A 22,051-nucleotide genomic window follows, 5' to 3' on the forward strand; every position below is an offset into this window, starting at 1 on the left:
AGCTGTTAATTGTTATATTTCCTGAAATTAGGTCTGGGTGGAGTCTGTATAAACTGAATTCTGGCCTTTGTCATTTATGTAAGCTTAAACTTTACCACCCTTGCTTTTATTTTACCATTCTCTTTCCCCTTTTACGAAAGACGTTTCAAAAACCATTATTTAATGAGATTGGTTTTAGGACATGTAATTTAGCTACCTTATTTATACTCAGTGGCAGTAATTGCCTAATGACTGCATGCTTTGTCAGATTTATACATATGGATTGTACTATGAGAAATTTGCAAATAAGTGAAAACTGGTTTAATATGAATGTCCTCTTAGCAGTTGTCGAAAAATCCAAGAGATTACTCAACCAAGGAGGTTCGGTCTCCATCATCCTGCTCGATCTGAGCCCTGCGTTCGACACCGTAAACCACAACACCCTTGTGCATTGACTTATGAACCTGGGAATCTCAGGAACTGCCCTCTTATGGCTTAAAATGTTCCTTCAAGACAGCGCTTTTCAGGTCTTCGAAGATGGTGGTCTTTCCGACAGCCTCCCACTCAAGTGTGGAATGCCTCAGGGTTCTTCCCTGAGCCCCACGCAGTTTAATGTTTATATGAGCCCTTTGGCAGACATTGTGACCCCATTCGGAATTTCGCTAGTCACCAATGCTGATGACCCTCAAATGTTTTTTTCTCTCATTCAAGGACAAAATACCCATCCCCCCATGTTGGAGCTCTGCCTCAGGATGGTAGCCAAATGGATTGAATACTCCTGTCTAAAACTGAAAGGAGACAAAGCGAAGCTTATTATCCTGGGTAATAGCTCTAAGCTCAGTCGTGAGCTAAACTAGCCAAGCTGTTTAGGGCCCCATCACCCGCCCAAAAATTCCATCAAGAGCCTTGGTGTATGGATAGATAGCTCTAACATATTCAACCTTCAGGCAGGGAAGCTGGCCACCACATGCTATGGTCTCCTCAGGATGCTGAGGAAGATTCTCCCACTCCTCCCTTTCCCCACCGAGAGACCCTCATTTTATCCAGACTAGATTATGGTAACTCCCTTTACCTAGGTGCCCCAAAGGGAACGATCATTGCGGTGTCGGGCGTAAACTTTCAGATTCGAAAAGACTGTGCGGATTGCATTCCGACCGTGAACATCGTAATCGGTCGGTCAGAAGGGCTCCAACGCGGTCTAGAGCCTTTCCACCGAATATCGTAATGAGGCCCTATGTGCGGTACTATCAGCGCTAGGATACCTATGGGTAGCCATGCGCTTTATAAGTGCTTATCACATAACATTTGTTATTAAATGGGATGGTAATGTTAAATTAGTTTATTAGTCATTGTATTGCTGTTTATATAGTTACTTATTGTAGATTGCTGTTGATGTTAATAAGGGAAGTATATCTCTAATTTAAAGAAAAAAAATCTTTCTTTCTACCATATTTACCCAAATATTACTTCAATTGTGCTTGAAGACCATTAAGGTGGATATGTAATTACCAGCTGCAAAGCAGTAATTAGTGCTGCCTGAGGATTGGGCTCTAAGGTCAAATTATGGCCAATTAACTAATATCACATGTTCCCTTCTGGTAATATCTAGCATATCTTTCAACAGTAAAGTTCAAAAGAATAAAGTCTTCATCATCATGTATCGTTTTGGTCAGTTTGTGTAAACCAGGAAATATGATTTCCAGTCCCATTCGACCAGCTTTGATCATCTTGACAAATCTCACTAATTATCTGTGAGTGGGTTACCTTTTCTGCCACAACTAGCAGAAAATGTCACTGCCTTAGACCTTAGAAACTAGCAACTCCCCCAGTGTCAAGACATTTACAGAAAGAAGATATTAGGGTCCTTATTACAAGGGGGGGGGGGGTATTTCACCTGGTCTAATAACCTCAGGATAAGTTCCATAACTCAGGATTACAAGTCTTTCTGAGCTCAGAATGAATGTCACTGCAGACTTCAGGACTGCCTCATTTGTTGTAGGAGCAGGGGTGAAGGCTGTGAAAGAGCATCACAGCCCAGCCACTGCCTCCCCCCTGCAGCAGAACGTGGAAGCAGACAATGCTCTCCCCTGACACAAACAAGCCTACCCTGCACCCCTGCCCCCTCACCTCAAGCCCCACCACCCCTGCTATCACTTTCTGCATGATCAAAGCAGACAAATGTCAGCAGTTTTGTACTGACATGGGGACAATATGCACGAAAGAGGACCTGGTATCTCCATTCCAGGAGGGAAATTCAGAATTGCATTTTTTGAAGTGGGGAAGCCATCCGGAATCAGAGAGTCCAGCCCTCCGGGATCACTGCACCAAAAACCATCACAATTGTTAGCAGGCCCTAAGTGTGGGAGTTCTATGGTAATCAGCAGGCTCTGATGCTCTATCATAGCACAAACCATATAATTTTTGAGAAATTTGCCTAAAGCACATATACAAGTGATTTCAGAATAGAAGCTGTGAGCACAGGAAGTTGAACATTAGATTATTAGTACTATTTGTGGGTGTTATGTTCTTTGATTCTTTTAGTACTACACAAACAAATCCAGATATCGAGACAGAACATGTATTGATGTTTCTAACTGGCATATATGTGGGCCACCCAACAATTTTAGAGAGGGCTCATTGATACAGTTGAGAGATTGTACAGACTGTTCAGTAGTATCAGAGAGATTATTATAAACTTTGGGAGAAGGCAGGTGGGTTGTAAATGCTCCAAGGGTGTGTGGATGATGGTGAATGAGAAATCCTTGATAGATTATACAAGCAATTGGGTTGTAAAGACTCCAAGGATGTGCGAAAAAAGAGTGGAGGAATCCATGACAGGTTAACCATCTCTCTTTTACCAACTCTGCAGTTCTATCAACAAGCATCTGCCTTTACCAATCAAGATACGAATCTTTTGTTGGCCGATTTGGCTTTGGAGATCCGTGGAAATTAACATTCCACCAATTTCTAGAGGAAAAGCTAACTTTGATGGAAAATTCTCTAGCAGTATTTCCTCCACCATAGTCTTCAAGTATGGAGGAAAGTGAGCATGTGTATGCTCCTCCAGATTTATCATTGCCTCCAGTAGTTATAGGATCTTCCATATACCACTGAATTCGAAATCAGCCCCTATAGTTTTGTTTAGCAGGAATCATGCTGATACAGTCGGAAGTCTTACCTGAGAGGTCATGTTTCCTATAAAATCCACTTTCAGCTGAAAAACAAAGAAAACACTCAATCAGTGTCTTCTTCTGCTGCTCATTACAGATAATGTGTGTTGTCATATATGCACATGGCTACAGACATATGATATGCAAAATCTGCTCAGAAAAAGGTTCTACTCAAAGAGTGCTTACCCCCAAAAATAACTTTGGGGAGGTTTCTATATTAAGATCTGATCAGGTACACAATTCTCAAGTTCCATATCATCGTCTCTAGCCCAATGCAGCTTTTCCCTGTTGGGAGGCGCTACTGCTAAGCATGGAAGGAGTTAGACAGCAGTGGACACTTGTAGTATTCCATAAATACACAAAGCAGTTATGATAAACAAAGCGACAGTGCATACTTGCATACTTCTTTACACTGACCCGCCACTGTACCATGATTGTGCTCTGGAAGGATCACTTCTAGGAGCTATAGGAGGGATGTTTGTTCTCACACCCACTAAATGCCTTGCTACAAAATCCTAAATTACAAGAGGGGTCTCCCTTATGACGTCCCAATGGAAGGCTAAAGTAGCATTAGCCCTGCTCCAACACAAATGTACCAGCACCCTTCTGGTAACAGTACTGTGGACCCATCAGTCCCATTATGAATAGAAGGTGTTTCCCCATCCAAGGTAAGCCAAAGGTAGGTCTGGAACAACTTTCAGAGTAATGAAACTGAAGTCAGTATGTACAACACTCAAGTAATGAGACCCAGAGGTGCTGCAGCACTCGGGCATCTCTTTCTCCAGCCCCACTTCTCTGCATTCTGTCTGCAGTCAGGACATGGGTAAATAGATCTGTGTCTCTTCTGTGAGGATACTATGCTGAGTGAGACTCCAGTTGAAAACATTTTGGGTACCCATGAAACACACAGGAAGATTTTGGGAGACTTGTGCATAGCTGTGAGTAGATGCAAACACCAGAATCAGGGCCAGATGTACGATCGTGGAAATAGCGCATGGCAAATTGCGAGTTTTTTGTGACTCGCAATTAGTGAGGTGCTATTTCCAATCTACAACAGTGTTTTTCACACTGTTAGCGATTCCCAATGGGGTCGCAAATTGAGAGGCTCAAGAATATTAATGAGCCTCTCGCAATTTGCGACCCCATTGGGAAATGCAGGCCCTCCGAGGTATGGTGGCCTGCTGGGCTCAGCAGACCACCATGTCTGGGACTGCTTTTAAATAAAGCAGTTTTTTTTTAATGCAGCCCGTTTTCCTTAAAGGAAAACGGGATGCATAAAAAAAAATTGGAAACTTTTTCGTTTAATTTTTTAAGGGCAGGCAGTGGTCCCTGGGATCACTGCCTGCCCTTAAAAAATATTTTCTCCTGCATTTGCAAAGCGGAAGGGGTCCCTAGGGGACCCCTTCCCTTTTGCGAGTACATTACCACCCTCTTGAAGAGGGTGGTAATTTGCAAGTGTTTTGCGCCAGCAATTGTGGACGCAAAACATTCTTACATAGGGTTGCGCTCGCTATTAGGAAGGGAACGCCCCTTCCTAATAGCGTGTCACTAAACCCTATTTTGCCAGTCTCAAAAAATTGCTACTCGCAAAATAGGGTCTGTACATTCCGCATTCTGTTTTTGCATGTGCAAACGGGTTGGCAAACCCGTTTGCGCAATTCAAAAATGGTCATGCTTACTCTCTTACAGATTTAGGTGTGATTAAAAAACTTTGGGCCCGATTCACAGAACTAACATAAGACAAAATCCTAATCTTACTACCATTTTGGTATTCACAGGAGGCACTTACTCATTTTGGTATTCACAGAAGGCAATTACTCATTTCGGTATTCACAGAAGTTAGGAGTCCTAACTTTAGGACTACTAAATGCCTTCTGTGAATACTGAAAGTCTTAAAGTTAGGATTTTTCTCAGTTCAGGAGTAATACAGTTAGGACTCCTAACTTAGGACTTCTACACTGAGAAAAATCCTAACTTTAAGACTTTCGGTATTCACAGAAGGCATTTAGGAGTCCTAAAGTAAGGAGTCCTAACTTTACTACTCCTAAACTGAGAAGAATCCTAACTGTAAGACTTTCAGTATTCACAGAAGGCATTTAGGAGTCCTAAAGTTAGGAGTCCTAACTTTACTACTCCTAAACTGAGAAAAATCCTAACTTTAAGACTTGCTCAACCTTCTGAAGAGTTTGCAGAATACCACATGACACCGATGATAACTGGACAGTCGCCCTTTATGATGACCATGCTGCCTTTTTAGATAAACCCCCTATCTGCTGGGGGTCACATGCACAATAGGAATTATTGGAAATGTAAAACAGCAAACAATCAGGGGAGAAACTCAGAAGGTCCCAATTCAATTTTTGAAAGTTTATCACATGTGCAACCACTATGCTCCAATTTTGCTGCATGGAACCTGTGTCTGCCTGCCCAGTGATGTAAAAGTCTGAGGCCTGTTTAATGGAAACCTACCATACAGAAGACACTGCAAGGAAATCTCTGCATATGGTAACTTATATATGTGTACTACTGGGTATGCCTCAATGGCGCCCACAGAGCTCTGGTAAGCGATGAAACGGGTAGCATGGGGAGTTATTGCCTGAGCACCAGATTGATTGAGTCACTTTTGCCAATGGTTGTTCAAGTGTGTCATATCTATCCAGGCGAAGTAACTGAAACTTGTAATTTTGGTTCAGACAACCTGCTCCTAAAATCTTGCTTTTAGAGTTACTCCTCCGTTCTTACTCTGACATTTCTGATGTCTCTCCAAAGACTTGGCAAGACGAGCACGAACATTAGTCTGTGATGGATTTTCTGATAAATGTACACCTTGGATGGTGATAGAGCTAGCCACTAGCATCCATCATTCATTTATGGTCTTCAGCAAATTTAGAGGTGATTGTGTTGATGGAGACATCTTCTAGTTCTATGGTAGCTGTTTATACCAGACACACTCTTCATGCCTTTTGCAAACTCCTTCATTTGGTCCTTTCATAAAGCCACCAAAGAGTAGGTCGTCACACTAGCGCCATGCACTATATGTCACACAACTCAATCACACTCAATTTAGGTGCCAGCGAGCTTATGATGCGAATCCTCAACAATTATATTCTAAATACCACCTCTGCCTTTGGTACTTGTCTCTCGTATTATGTTTTTTGTCCAGGTGTTGAACGAGTGCACTTCCCTTGATCATGAGAGGCAGATTTCCTTAGCATGCATTGCACAGTTTGTGGTTGTTCCACAAGAGGTGCTGCCACAGGATACTATACTGCAAAAGCATTTCTGGTCACTAACCCCATATATGGAAGGTTGCTCTATGCCAGCAGTCCTGGAATCTCTTCTTGTGGATGGAGGTACATAGCCTCATCTTGGTTCTCCTCAGGCCCATGAAAATATATTTTCCTGATGCCAGATGACAAGAAAGGTGTAGCAGATGTGTGCTCGTTCACACCAATTGACAGCATCCTAGGCCAAATGTTCATGTATCTCCAACGACATCCGACTTACCACATATTGAGGGAACCCAACCCCGGCGCCACCACCAGAACTCCACACTTGCATACTTAAATCTGTAACTCCCCACACAGTCTAGTGCTGTAAAGTTGGACTTGTGAAATAATTAACTTACCTTCTGTCTGATGGTTTTCGGACTGAATAAAGTAAGGGGGCTAATTCAGCCCCTGGACCAATGGCATTCATTGTAGTAGTCACTGTTTATGTTTATGTGATTAATGTGCTATTGTAGAGACTTGTGGCTAACATGGCGCTATGGCGCTATGGCGGCTGATCACACAATACTGCACAACATTCAGCTAACTGCACACCATTAACTAGGAGCTATGTTCACAGTATGTCACTGGGCAGTTCTACGACTTCGCTGAAACTTCGGAACTTTGGCTGAGGGAGGCATGATTTGGTATCATGTAACTTATAGCCATGTGTTTCAGACACATCCTTGGTCTGTCTTGCTTATAAGGCGTATGTTTCTATGATCATTTAATTTTTTGTTGCTAATGTCTCCCTGCTTGTGCTGCGTTTGTTTCCACAACCATTCACAGTCCGCCTCACTGGTAATAGCTGGTAAATAGTCCTCCTTCCATGTTCACAAATTTAAATTCACTGCAGTGATTGTATTAAAGTAATATTTCTGTCCTTAACGTCGGCTGTTTCCTTGAAGGTTCAAACAGTAGAGAAGGTGTTGCATTTTCAACCTTTTAGACCTTAAGAAATATTTTCTCAAGCTTCCAAAAGTTTGAGAAGTTCAAAAAGTATTCAAAAAATGATATCCTCGATAGTTCAGAGTTTGTCCAAATCGATTTGCAGAGGAGAATTCAAAATATTTCCGAAACAAGGACATAGACAAAAAGTGATCACGAACACCGCATACCGTGACATACAGTGTTTGAGGGAAGGCCGACAATTTGCATTTTAGGAGGATGAAGCAGAAAGCATGAAAAGGGTTGTGGAGGTGACAAGGAGATGGGATCAAGGGGTGTGAATCCTGAACAAATTTGCCAAGTTCTAACTTCCACAAATATTTTACAGAAAGCATATATAAAATTCGAATTTCATGGACAGTGCATTGTAGAAGGAACATTTAGAGTAGCCAAGGTACTTACATGAGCTATCAAGTTTCTTAAATCCACCTTCAGCTGAAAATAAAGCAAAATAAAGGTTAGCTGATTTCTGAGGAGTGAGTACAGACATTCTTTAACTTCAGTCTGCTTTTAAAACACCAGACACAGACAATGTTCAATTGGCAAATATAATTACTAAACACCTCTGTGCAAACCTAACTGATCTTTCTCCTAGGCATCATTCTGAGTTACACATGGCCAGGGATGAGGAATCTGATTGTCTTTAGCAAGGGGTACCAATTATAGACCTCTCTGCAGGACGGTTTATTTACTGACAGTCCCCATAGCTTCTGAAATGTGACTGATTTAGTTACTTATTACAATTTTAGAGAGTGGGGCCTTTTCACAAGATGGCGGTCCATTGTGAACCACAACAAAACAATCATGTAGGAAAAACAATGACACAGCAATACAATGTTAAAGAAATGTAACAGAACTAGACTGAGAAACGTTCAAAAAAGTATTTAGGTCATTTTCAAAAATGAAAAAGTTAGGACCAAGTCAGAGCGTGGGGAGAGGGGATTGCCAGTGCTTAGGTGCTTATTGTAAATTTGTGATTTGCTAACAAGAGGAAGATTAAGGTGATCGAGAGAATTACTGTAAGAAGTGCAAGCTCCTTTCCCAGCTCATACTTCAGAAGTTTATCTGCCAGATCAGAGTTGTCAAGAAATAATGGCCATATAGGGGAGACAGGAAAGTGTGAATTCAAAGAGGGTGTCTAGCAACAACCAATGCAAAAATGTAAGGATAGGCATAATGCCTTTACTTTTCCATGCACACATTCACTCAACTACCCATGCTAATCAATGCTGACTAGCAACAGCCCCACAATTCCGGCACTGAAACCCACACATAGCTGTACTAATGCACGTGAAATTTGAATTGTGGAACTCCCTCCTCTTCTGGTGCTGAGAACCACACAGAACTAGTCCATATTACAATGTTATTGTAGCCTCTACCAACGTCCTTCAAACATCTGTAGCTCTTGTGATACTGCTTGGAGCTTTGCATCTGCTGTATCAAATCCTTATAAAGACTACCGCGTGTATATGAAATCACTTGAACATGTATGCACATTTTTCTTCTATGTTCTCCTCTACGTTAACACTTAGTAATTCCCAGGTAATTTACCAGTATAATTAGTAATCCCAAAATCCACTCTTTCCTGTCACAGCCTCACTCGGTGAGGTATATTCACGCCCAGGAGACAGACACGCAACTAGCCTCTGACCTTCCACTGTTGACTTCCAAAGTGATAGGCTGAACCACAGGCAATAATGGGGCGGAGCATGCGCACTGCGGTGATTCTTAGACAGAGCCAATATGAAAATACCCTTTCTGCAAGTAAATCTGTCCATAGGTTTCAAATGACCCAAGATGGAGGGGCCTGTCTCAAATACTGCGTTATCTGCTCTATGCACATAACCTTGCAACTCGTGATAACCCAAAGTGGGCCATTTGCAAACGCTACCCACGGCAACACAAAGGACATGGCCCGTTTGAAGAAAGAGGACATAAATGCCGCTAGCCTGGCAGGGCTTGTCTGTGCCAGTCAGCGGGAATCTACCAAATCATAGAAGGAAAAGCACGATGCACTCCAACCCAACGCCTATGAATATCTCTTGAATGCATTTCCTTCATCCTTCAGCTTGTTTGATCTTTAAAACAGAAAACATGCACAACAACACCAAGAATGATAAGGATCTGTTTTATCAAGGATAGCAGCATGTTCCCTCAATATGGTACAACACTGTGACCAGAGAATGAAATAAGAAACAAGCATTGGCATAGCCAATAGGTCTCACCTTTGGGACCTTATAAGTGTTTAGCCATGCAACAGTTGATGTTGTTGCACCAAGGATATTGTGCTGGATAACTAAACACTTATAAGGTCCCAAAGGCGAGACCTATTGGCTATGCCAATGCTTGTTAAATGATAGCCTGTAAGTAGCAATACAGTGTTCTCTGCAGACGATGTCCAGCCCTGGGCACTCTGGAATAATGATATATGGGTGGCATTTGAATGTAGCACCTTTATCTTTCTAGTAATAGCATACGACATACTTAGGTTTTCCACATCATTAAATTTATGTGGAACACCGTGCCTCAAGTAGAAACTGGTGCGAGAAGTAAAAAGGATGCAAATGAAATGTTCACACCTCTTAGCAATTGTACAGATTTAGAAATGAGAGAAAATAGCGTTCACTCATACTTTACACTCACTCTTACTGCCAACTACTTTGGCTGGTGAGCACAAAACAGCAAGCATTCAGTAATAACACGCTCATAATATCTGCAAAATGATTTGCCTACGATTTACCCCATTTTTAGCTACTGTGTAAATCAGATGAATTAATATCATGTCAACACAGCACAAATAACAACTGCACAGCTGAAATTTGGCATACGATTTTAGCAGCAGTGTGTAATAACCCCATACACAGCTATTCCTTTTCTTTCACTTCCCAAACCATTAGTGTCAGGATATTACAATTTCTAGAATGCATTGATGTAAAAAGTGAAAGTGTGGGGTCAAAAATATGATGCTAGCATACAGAGAGAAATCTAGCAAACCAACTACTATGAAGTATACCAAAATTACGTTTACCGGGTTTCCTTCACTACTAAACAATACAAGCACTTGGTGTTTCACTTAAGTTTTTTAATCTACCTCCAAAGCTATTAAACAGTTTCATAACCAAACAACTGTAGCAGATAAATTAAAAAACAAAAACTACCACATTCTTTGTAATTATGTTACTCTGCTGGTTTATCAAACCTTTTCATAAACAAATGTTTACATTTCTTTGCAGGCTTTGGGTCATAAGCAATACATCCTTCTAATGAGACAAGGAATGTAAAAAATAATCTTCTTGAAACTGATGGCTTGTTACCATCAATAAAAGTGCAGTGATATGCATATTTGCAAAAAGGCGTCTATCAAAGTAAATGCCCACTTTACAAGTAGTTGCGTAAAGACAGATCTCCATTTCTAACAGTGCAATTCACACCAACTAAACAGCATATGGCACATTCGCATAAAGATTAGCTTGTGAAAATAGTGAGTACAAAAACGGAAAATGTCTGTAGTAAAAGACGCATAACATCAATAAAAGACTAAGGGCCATATGTAGGAAGCCCAATACCGGTCGGTAACGGCCGATTTTCGGTAAATATCCCGTTACCGACCGGTATTCAGGCTTTTGGTATGTAGGGGGCACATTTCAGGATTCGGTAATTTACCGAATCGGTAAAATTACCGATTCGGTAATTTTACCGATTCGGTAAATACCGAATCCTGAAATGATTTGTAGGGGGAGTGTGTGGTTTTTGTGGGGATTCGTTATTTACCACCAACTAAAAGTTGGTGGTAAATGACGAAAAGCTGGAAAAAAGCATTTTTTTGCACTTTGAAGTGTGCAATGTGGCAGACATACATGTATGTGTGCCACATGTGCACACATGCAGGAATCAGGGGTGCAACAGGGTGTCACTGTGACACCCTGCCACCCTTGATTGTGCTCCCCCCATTACCGAATCGGTATTTACCGATTCGGTAATGGTAACTGGCTTCCCATTGATTCCTATGGGCCTCCTGGCCCATAGGAATCAATGGGAAGCCAGTTACCATTACCGAATCGGTAAATACCGATTCTAAATTACCCACCCATTCCGAATCGGTAAATATTACCGATGGATTACCTACATATCATTTACCACTTCATAAATACCGAATCGGTAAAATTCGGTATTTATGAAGTGGTAAATATTAGGCTACCTACATATGGCCCTAAGAGCTAAACTGGTTTCCTAAAGCTTGATTCTTGCACACCTTTTTCTAAATTAATGGAAAAATGGTAAATTCACTTGCCGCACCTCAACATCTATTATTGGAATCTCAGCAACTTTTGTCATGGATGAATGGCACACACAACACTCTTTAAGCCAAACCTAAAAATGTTCCAGTCTAATGTAGAAAACAAGCCTGTAGGAGTGTGCTATTTTAGTATCAAGTAATACAACGGCGCCACCTGCTGCACACAACTGATATGACAAATGAAGAGATTACCCAGCAAAAGCAACAACCGCGGCCACGCTAATTACTAACAGATGGCCCCTGCGCGCCGCTGCTCGCTCCCGCAAGGTGGATGCCGTGGCATGCACGAGTTTGTGAAAAGTGCAGAACCATTACAAAAGGTAATATCCTAGAGCAGCGCATACGTGCTGCCTAGGCGAGACCTAAAAAGAATAAAACACTACATCGTGTGCACAGAGTACTTCTCCCTGCGGTTTTTGTGCACGGTTTCACTAGGTTGTGTACAGGCCAGATGGCACTTGGTAATAAAAAATAATGGCACTTGATAATAAAAAATAATGGCACTTGGTAATAAAAAATAATGCCATCACTGCTGTTGTCCCTCTACATGTGCAGGGGCAGATTCTTAACTGGAGGGTTTGGCCTGAAGTTAATGGCAACTCAGGTGCAGCAAGGATGACCAGCAGCACCACTGCATGTATGGTGCAGCAAAGGGCATATCACCAAACGTGGCACTTATCTGCCTCTTACCTTTGACATCTGTACCAGTCATAAAACACATGAAGGTCTCAAGATGGCCGCCATCCTGGTATAAGGTACTTGACCACCGGAGATGTGGCTACAACTTGTAAGTCTGTCATTTGGAGGGACAAATTGTTGCTCAGCTAGAAGGTAGGTTGACGCAGTGCCAAAGTACACATGCAGCTGTTTCTACTTTCCCACTATCTCCAACATCCATTACGTCCAGGCAGCTAGAGGTGTGGCAATTGCATAGAGGTGCAAAAATAACTGAGCCCGGTGTTTCTTTACAATGAGTGCAGCAGTGTGCAGAACAACCGTGATCTCAAAGAGGAATTACTTTGTTGACTAATTACCAATCCATAAAGGAAAAACAAAGTATGTACACAGTCACTATATGCGTTGGCTGTCCTAAAATATGAAGGACACCTCAAAGAAGCAAAGAATGAAGTAGGCTTACACAAACAAACCAATTAATGAAGTGGTATGACCCAGAGCTCTTCTCTTAAAAATTGTTGTATTGATATGATCTCTGGCGGACTAGACATCTAATGTTGTTTGTAGCTAGAGTTAAAAAGGTGCCATATGAGACCTGTGCACAGCCATAAGCCTTGTAAGCCAGTGTCTATCCCAAGACTTAGAACTAGAGGGCATATTTAGAAGCCCTTCACGCCACCAGAGCTTCTCTTTTTATGATGCTCTGGTGTCATAGCAGCATTCCGCATATTTACAAGGTGGAAACTACTAAGAAGTATCTTGTGATCCATCAACATTAATTTACAATAGTGGTGCTAAGCCACTTAACGTGGCTTAGCTTCACCTTGTAAATATGCCCCTTTCCGCCGCAGTCCTCTATGGCAAGTGGGCATGCAATGGGTTTGGCAGTGGGCGTTCCACCTCAACCCCCATTGCTTTTTTGACGCTGCCCCAGATATACAAGTTTGGGGCAGTTCCATAAACTAAGGCCAGTGTATACATGGTCTTAGAATAGCGATGTGAGGAGAAATGATTAATTTCTTCTAATTCTTTGCTCTTTCTATGTGTGTTGAACAGCAAATTGCCATTATTGTTTGTGTGCAGGAAGGTGTCCCTTCCTGCACATAAACAATCGCCCCTGTGGCGCAGGTACCGTTGCAACATGGCGGCTGGATGGCTGTGCTGGTGATAGGCATCTTTTTTAGCGCAGGAATGCACCGAATTCTTGTGAATATGGCACATCCCTGTTGGAGTGCGTCATTACCAAATTTGGCATAACACCACGCGCCAACATTTTTTTGTAAATATGTCCCTAGGTCCTAGGAAATGGTTCTTAAGTTGTTTTTTTTCATACATATTTGTTGGCAGAGTAGTAGACCAAGTGAATCTAAAGAGACACATCACTTACTAAGACCTGTAATGTGGAAAGGGGAAACGGAAGACAATTCCTAAAATCCACTTTCCATGAAATTGTTGACATATTTTACATTTGATAATGTGCACTAAACACTTAGTAGACACTTTTCTATTAACTTACAGGTGAAGGAGTAGCGGGCTCCAGAGAGTGCCTCAACTTCAGGAAATCTGTAAAAGAGTTCATAAATTGAAGATATTGATTTTGTTTTCTGATAACATAGGTCAACAGCACCCTATGTGTCTGGCGATGGTTTTTTACGTGTGATACATTGCAAACATGCATGTTCATTTGCTAGTGTATGTGCTGGGGCTGTGCAGTTAATATTCGAACAGCAATCTCACGAGAATATCAGAAGGATCGATTACAAAAATATTATAACAAATTGTATTCATACGAGAAAGCACTCATCTGCAGTTAGTTATCTAAACAGAAGTTTATTGAATATGTCGATAGATAATTAAAGAGGTCAATGAAACTGCATCCAAGAGACGGAGATCCCAAAAAATGAACTGTGTCTCACCATCCCAATGCAAGTTGAATCGGGGAGGGTGAATAACGGGGAGAGGTTATCTCAGGGAAAGAGAGAAGAAATAATATGTAAAAGACCTAGCTATTTCAGACATAAGTGTATGGCAGGAGCTATGCACGTTCTGCCTTAGGGAAACAATGTGCACATAGTAATAATACCTGAAGGAATTTGCAGGCAAAGAATTGGGACAGGGGCGATATCATGTGTTAACCCCAGCCCTGAAGACCATTTCTGCCTATTACTCCCCACTACCAGCCCGGGATTTTCAGAATCAGATGCAAAATGTGTGGGGTAACAGTAGTTCCCTTTGGTGATTTGCGCTTTATTTTTTCACTCAAATGTCTACGAGTATTGAATTGTTTTAATATTTACAAATATTTTTGGGCCAGCTGAATACTATCTGCATATTTATTGATGAATTGTATAGTCAGATATAACCCCCAGCAGTCTCCCAGCCATAAAGATTTGCAAAACTATGACAAAGCCAAGCATTAACGAAGGCGGCAGTGGACACAATATCTTTAAGCGGAACAGTTTAATCACTGAGTTATACATAACAACAAATGTCCATCAACAAGTTCCAGACACTCCACTATGAGACCAGCCACTAGGTTATAACTCGCAGAAATTAAAGGGCAGTGCCTAACTTGTAAAACAAACAAAAAACGCAGGGCACAACGTTTATCAAGGGAAGCCTTCTACAGGTGCTGCCAATGGGCAAGGTGGCTAAATATGAAAGAAGCCTAAATTTGCTTCGACTTCATGCCTACACTTCCTATCTCTTCCCCTCTCTCTTGCAGGTTTTTAAAATCTCTTCTTTCTGTCTTTGTCAGTGTTTTCCTATTTTCTCTTACTTCTTTCTCCCTTTCTCTCTCATGCCGGTATGATGAAAAATAAGTCTTGGCACCAAAAATATGATATCCAATGCCCACCACCTGATGTCACCGGCACAAATTAAGCATTGATAAATGGCAAAGTAGGTGCGGGTTTGCAAGACAGATTTAAAGATCAATAGCCACTTGGGCGTCACTCATTCGAGGTGTAAACTGCATAGAACAAAGTGTAAGAGTCAGTCCCTGTGGGTCCTTCTCCCCAATTTCAGACTCAGGTATGGTCAGACTCGAGACAGCTGTACGAGTGCCTAATGAAAACACAAACAGGTTAGGCTGGCCCGCTTACTTCAGATCTCCTGCTTCCAAAAGTTTCCTGTAGTTAGAGATCTCCACGTCCAATGCTTGTTTGATGTCAAGCAGCTCCTGGTAGTTAATGATGACTTTGTGGAGCTCTACTTTGCCGGATTCGATGGCAGCTTCATAGCTGGAAATTTGGGCCTGGGCCTCTGCCACCCCCACTGTGACACTGGCTGACGCTTCTGCCAGCCTGCTCTCTAAGGCATAGTTCTGTGGGACAAAAAGTGAGAAAAACATAGAGGTAAAGAGGATTAAAAAGGTAATATTAAGAATGAGAGACTGAGGTGAAATGAAGACAAAGAAAATAAGACAGAAAAATTGAAACGAGAAAGGACAGGAGAATAAAGGGAGGAAAAAAAGAAGAAAGACAAAATATACCCACGAAAGAAAGAGGAAAATAATAAACAAAGAACAAAAGAAAGCAAGAAATAAACAATAAAGAAAAACAAGCAAACATGGGAAAGAAAGAAATCAGCAAAGAAAAAATAGAAAGAATGTCAGTGGCGGCTGGTGAACTTTGAAAGTGGTAAGGTACAAAACCAAACCATGAATTGCCTGGGCGAGTGAGCTTGGGGAGCTGGCATGCACATCTCACAAGGGATTTGAAAAGGTTGCCCCTTGTGTCGCACGCAAAAAATTTTAAAGCATTGGAATAAAATTGTGCATACTCCTGCGCAATTTCTTTTATAAACTTACCAAAAATCATTCACGATTCTAGTAATTTTTCAAAGTAAAACATTCTTGGTTTGTCAAGTAAGCCTGACCTCCCTGGGAGTGCAAGCACCAGACAAGAGGTCCAAGGGTAGGGCTATCTCCCACTTTTGTTCAAATGAGTTCTCCTACCCCTTTGTACATGCATATCACGATGACAGGCTGGCACACTGAAAATTATGGCAGCTGGTCATATAGGCCAGAGCTGCTCAAAGTGTTAGTGCTGTTGCACAAACGCGCCAGGGCAGATGACAGATTAAAATTAGCTTCAGGTTGGTCCCAAAGGGTTCAGGGCTTAATTGTTACACAGATTACAGATAGCGACATCACAAGTCCACTGATGTGCACATTACCTACAAAAATGCACTGATATGCCCCAGTACTCTTTTATTTTACAACAGTCACACAAATCAAAAAGGTCCTTAATGAGATTTTTCTAAATTATTCACTCAAACTAGGCAGCGACAGCAATACTGTCCAGAAAACAGAGAACATCCACAGATGCACACCGAAAAGTGAATTCCTTCAAGGAGGCCTGAGAGTTGATGCTCATTAAAACGTTTGAAGGCAGCATCGCACAAACCACTAGTTACCCTTCGGAAGTATATCTCCATTTTCTCTTCTCTAGTCCCTGGCCCTTCTTTGCTTTCGTTTATTTTCACCCTTTGGTTATTTTGTTAGTCTCAATCCAAATCTCATCTGTCTGCTCTTCAATATATGTTTTCGGTGATCTCACCCATTGTCAGTAGGTGGTATTCGTTTACTCCTCTGATGACTTCAATGTTATTCGTCTGCAAGTAATCCCTTCATCGCCTAGCCGCTCTTTGCATCCAGGGTTGGCCTATTGAAAATACCTTTTTGTAACCACTTTGAGCAGTGGCGGCTGCTTAGGAGGACCACTACTGCCCAGATCTTGAACTTATGTGTGGTAGCCTAATGTATTCAGTGGGCCTGGTTCACAAAGGTAAACTTACACATTTGTGTAAGTTTACTCTCTTTGGTATTCATGAACTACGAGTTATTAGTAAATGTATACTGTGGAGACTCCGCAGTTGTAAACTTACTATTAACTTGCAGTTTTTTAATACCAAAAAAAAGAGTAAATTTACACAAAGGTGTAAGTTTACCTTTGTGAATCTGGCCCTGATTGTTGCAGTCTTGCTTCAAGACTGGAGACGCTCTCCATAATGACCTGGGGGGAGGAGGTCACCCTACTGCTGCTCACTCTGTAATGCTCTACGTGGGCCTCACCTGGACATTTCATCTTGTGCTGACTCTTAGAAATCAACGCAATGCAAACCACAAAAGTACACAGTAAAATACAACACAGTTAATATATTAACAATAGATTTCAACAAAGTGCATAACTAAAACAGCACAATTGATACATTAACAATAAATTAAAAATAAGTAACAAAACTCAGTACCCACCCCCAATGGTTGCACCACTTTTGTGGCTTAGACATGAAGCAAAATGCGAGTACATACAAACAAAGCCACACAAGGGTCGATTTGCATCGCCTTGCGTGGCTTTATAAAGAAACGTAACGCCACACAGCTGCTAGTGCTGCACTGTGTTACATTTTATTCTGGGAGGGTCAAACATGGGAGTTCCCACTCATCCACCACCTATGAATTTCATGGAATCCCAAATTTACAAAAGTTTGCAAACCTAGGATTGCATGAAATCGCAGCGCCTTCCAGAGGATGGCGTTACAAGGAGCAACATCTTTTTTCTTCAGGTTATTTCCTCTCTCTTTGTGTGCTGCATTCTGCATCATCATGAATATGGCATTCCAGTGGACCAACTCTTCACGCTACAACATCGATTGCAGCGGTGACCATCAACATGAAGCACCAGCCACGACCGTCCGTGATGCAAACCGGATCTTCGCACTACAGCAACGACCATCCACAGTACCTAGCTGGCCCTTTGCGCTATATCGACGGCCATCTGCAATGCTCCTCCTGCTCCTCGCGGCACCTTCCTCTGCAAACGGAATTCTTGGTCCCGGACTGCGAAGGTAACTTTTTCAGCGGTTCCTATATCCGACCCATGCACCATCGCATTTGGCCTGAACTTCTGACTTTCTGCTGGTCTGACAGTACCGGGTGGCCACAAGTGGAGTTTTGTGCCTTTTGGCGCTATTTTCACTTAAATCTTTAAAATTGCATTTTTCCAGTTCTATTAATTGGATTTTTGTCATTTTGGTGTCAAATTATTTATTAGATTTTACTCTATTTTTTAAATTGATGTGAGCTTTTTCTTTTGTTGTGCTTTCACTTTATTACTGTATGAAGTTCTGCATAAATACTTTACACATTGCCTCAAAGTTAAGCCTGACTGCTTTATGCCAAGCTACAAGAGGGTTGAGACAGGTTATTTGGGGTTTGCTTATGACTTCAACATGACAAGGATTGTGTTTGCTACTTCAGTAGAGTTTCACCCCCCTCAACCAGTAACCCAATTTCTTACACTACCATGGATCCTCTTGCCCCACCCATCTAGTAAGGGTAGCAGCACAATCAGGGAAATACATGCAGAGCCGTTTGCAAACAGCAGACTTCCTCTCTAACCTCTACTAGGGCTCAGGCTGTTTGTGCACAAACAGGATGCAGTGCAAGCACTCCAGTAATGGCACACTATCTCAGCACAGTGTGGGAAGCGGAGAGCGAGTGTCTGCACAACAGGATATCACAACTCGTGCTGCTACATTTCGCAGACAGCAATGCTAACATTCCTGCCGGCAGCCTCTACTGCCTTTAAGACCATCATTACCCAACTTGTCACAGGGTGGGGGAGGGCAGCAGGGTTTGCTGACCGCAGCCTACCCTGTGACGAGTTGCAAAAGGATGGGATGTCATTAGGGCTCCAGAAAGTGAAACCTAGGGATTGAGATTTAGCTCCTCACACTTAGGCCTGACTCACTGAGGCTAACTTTACCTATGAGGGTGATCAATAGCTCTGGATTCTATGGTTTGCAAGGCTAAAGATGTCACGGTGCTCAGGGCTGTGAGATTGTAGGCTGACACTATCTCACAAACAGCTGGTTTGCTTGAGAAGAGACTATCTTCACAGTGCTGCCTTCTATCCCCAGTATGACAAAGCAGGTTGCAGCTAGGTGGTGTGCTGGCTTATATTAGCATATTATTTTACATTTTATTGTTAGTTTTTAAATAGAAATGTAAGCTGGGTGGAGCCGAGACACCCACATCGACCAGTCGCCACTGAGAAAATCTATACATTAGGATAAAAAAGAGAAATAGAAAATTTTAGTGCAATCCAACTCTCCAATTGATAGGACCCTGATTTACAGAGAAGAACATGAATCTGTTAAAGTGTATTTGGCTATGCCCTGATCATGATCTTAGATAATGAAGAAACAGTATAAAACATGTTTTGTAACCACTGAAAATGCCAACTGAGTAGGAAACCTTGATTTTGTATTAAAAAGATTTTGTCCAGCCTTGAATATTAAGCAGGTCTTTTTCAAAGATGATCTCTGCCCACTTTCGCGACATGTAAATAAGCACTGACCAATAATACAGGAGAGTGCCACTGGTTTTTATAAATAATTTATGTGTGTGTCTGTGATATGTAAAGATAAAAACATATATATGTGTACCGAAAGTGTCTATGATAAAGATCTACCCTTTGAGATTGCTGCAGGGGAAACCATGAAACACATTCCAAACACAAACAAGCATTGGCAAACCCAATAAGTCTTGCCAGTGATCGCTGCAACCAGATCTATTACCTTTTTATCCTAGGTAGCCATTGTGCCTGCTCATGGAATGTGATCATCTTAGAAAGCTTTTTTTCATAACCCGTATAAAAAGCATAACAAGATGGCCTCCACACATGTGACATGTGCACACATGCGCTCACACTGGTGACTTGTAATAGTTAAAAAGCCATGTGTAATTGACAGGCACCGATGTACTAGCAGTAGGGGCAAATGGACATTGGGAGGGAATTAATTCTAAATGAAAAGCACGGGGTGGGTGAGCAGGCAGAACAATGAGAAAAATATGGAGAGAATATAGTCCCTCAGCGTCAGTTATACAAGGTCCTAGTGAATGGATACAACTTATCCTGTCAAAACACGAGGAGTCCAAATGTCTTTTAGGTGGGAGAAAAACAAGAACAGTGAGGCAGATCACTGAATCAGAAGAAGGGACCTAAGATAGACATGAACACCATTGAATCAAAGAAATTGGCTGGCCCAAAAAACCACTATAAGTCTATATTTGCTACAATAGGACTGTTGCCAATAGACGGCTACAGCTGTCTTCTATCTACTATGCTTTAAAGAAGTCCCTAGTGTCAAGCTCCCCTAAAATAAAGGTTTGAAACATCTTCCTGTCCCTGATATCATAATGTCCTATTCTCCTCCTCCCACATCGTAGAGTCATACTATCACTGTAAAAGGCCTGTTGTAAGGCCAGCCTCCATAATCTCTGTTGTGATGTTCACTATACCTCTGTGGTTATGACTCAAGCCTCTGATGTCAGATGTCATCTGAAGGAAAACTCCACCCAAAACCCTAATATTATGAATCCTCCTTACCAAATTCCTTCGGCTTGTGTCATAACTCCAACCCAAATCTTAGGTGTCATTGTCCCCTCCCAAATTTCTGGAGATATGTCTCTTCCAAAGTCCTGGTGCCATGCATCTCAAAATGCCTGGTGGTATGCCCTAGCCCCATTAACTCTGTATGATATACAGCAAAATTGCAATTCTTGGTGTCAAGTCACTTCAGATCTTTGAAATGTAGTACCCCTCATTCATTAGCATGTTTGCAACTTCCAAAAGCATCCAGAATGATCTGCTAGCAGTCACTGCACCAGCATATGGACTCCACCAGGGGAGTAGCACCTCTAAAAAACGGTGGGGCATGCAGCACCGTAAAACTCACTGATATGTTGCCATTCTCCTCTACTGATGACGACGAGCTCGAAAGGAAGGTGGTTTACTTCCTGCATGCAAATCCAACTAATCCTGGAGCTACTCTCAAGCTGTTTCAGCATGAGATCAGCTCCAGGATTAGTTGGAGCAGGCTAACCTAGCACTCAGGCTAACCTAGCACTCAATTTGAGGCTGGAGGCCTGTGCCTGCAATCCCTCTGCTTTTTTTCAGCACTGGGATTGCAGGCTCTGAAGTGCGCATGACAGAGTGGCCTGCTAAAGACAGCCGGCCAATCTGTCATGTGCACTGAGCACTTGAAGCAGTCATCCTGGAATATGCAGGAATCTGACTGCCCAGCCCCCACCATAATACCTGTGCTAGGGCGATCAGTGGCATGCAGAATATAAAAATGGTAATGGTAATGACCATTTTATTATTCTGTGTGTACCTGCTGCACTCACAGCAGGTGGGGCAACTCTGCTCCGCCTTAACTGAGGAGGCGCAGCTGTACTCCACCCTTTCTCCTTCACTGACTGTACCTATGTGAAGGTGGCAGGAGGTCGACCCAAAACAGTGTCAATGTTATCTTCACTTCCTGCAGGACACTGGTGCAATGTTGCCCCCACACACTGTATATCTTTTCACATTTAGTCAGCAAGGTAAAGAGGGATGCTTGCTCATTGCTGACCCTGCAAATGTGTGCGGCTTGATCATATCAGATCCAGCCTGCAATTAGCTGTTATAGACCAGGTCAGTGCTCAATTTCCAACATAGCGATTACTGACATTCAGAAATTACACAAATAATGCTTGCAGAGATAAGATTATACTCAAACGTTTTAAAGAAGCTGATGGTGAAGCATTGCAGTAGATAGATAGGTTCTGCATCTATCTCTGCTTGTATCACAGATGGAAATGTTCATTTATAAATAGACAATTGATATAAACAGTGGTTGATGCTAATTTGGGTTGTGGGCCA

The 22,051-nt window shown here is 42.0% G+C and overlaps 1 protein-coding gene and 1 long non-coding RNA gene across 4 annotated transcripts in view; one reads left to right on the forward strand and one right to left on the reverse strand.

The window, feature by feature from the left end:
* The window catches only part of LOC146823099 (uncharacterized), a 340,269-nt gene that overhangs the window by 233,849 nt on the left and 84,369 nt on the right, over positions 1-22,051 (forward strand). The gene's annotated exons all lie outside the window — the stretch shown is intronic.
* Positions 1-22,051, reverse strand: part of LOC146823101 (thread biopolymer filament subunit gamma-like) — a 76,075-nt gene that overhangs the window by 29,775 nt on the left and 24,249 nt on the right. Inside the window, exons 6-9 of one of the 2 annotated variants that reach the window (XM_085607352.1) lie at positions 15,443-15,663; positions 13,855-13,901; positions 7,769-7,801; positions 3,158-3,193 (exon numbers count right to left, since the gene is read on the reverse strand). In XM_085607352.1, the coding sequence (XP_085463478.1) occupies positions 3,158-3,193; positions 7,769-7,801; positions 13,855-13,901; positions 15,443-15,663 (337 nt within the window). The remainder of the gene's footprint in view (positions 1-3,157; positions 3,194-7,768; positions 7,802-13,854; positions 13,902-15,442; positions 15,664-22,051) is intronic. The other variant, XM_085607353.1, reaches the window with a different exon arrangement.

The sequence above is a fragment of the Triturus cristatus genome, chromosome 5_2, assembly GCF_964204655.1.
Source record: "Triturus cristatus chromosome 5_2, aTriCri1.1, whole genome shotgun sequence".
Taxonomy (NCBI): Eukaryota; Metazoa; Chordata; class Amphibia; order Caudata; family Salamandridae; genus Triturus; species Triturus cristatus.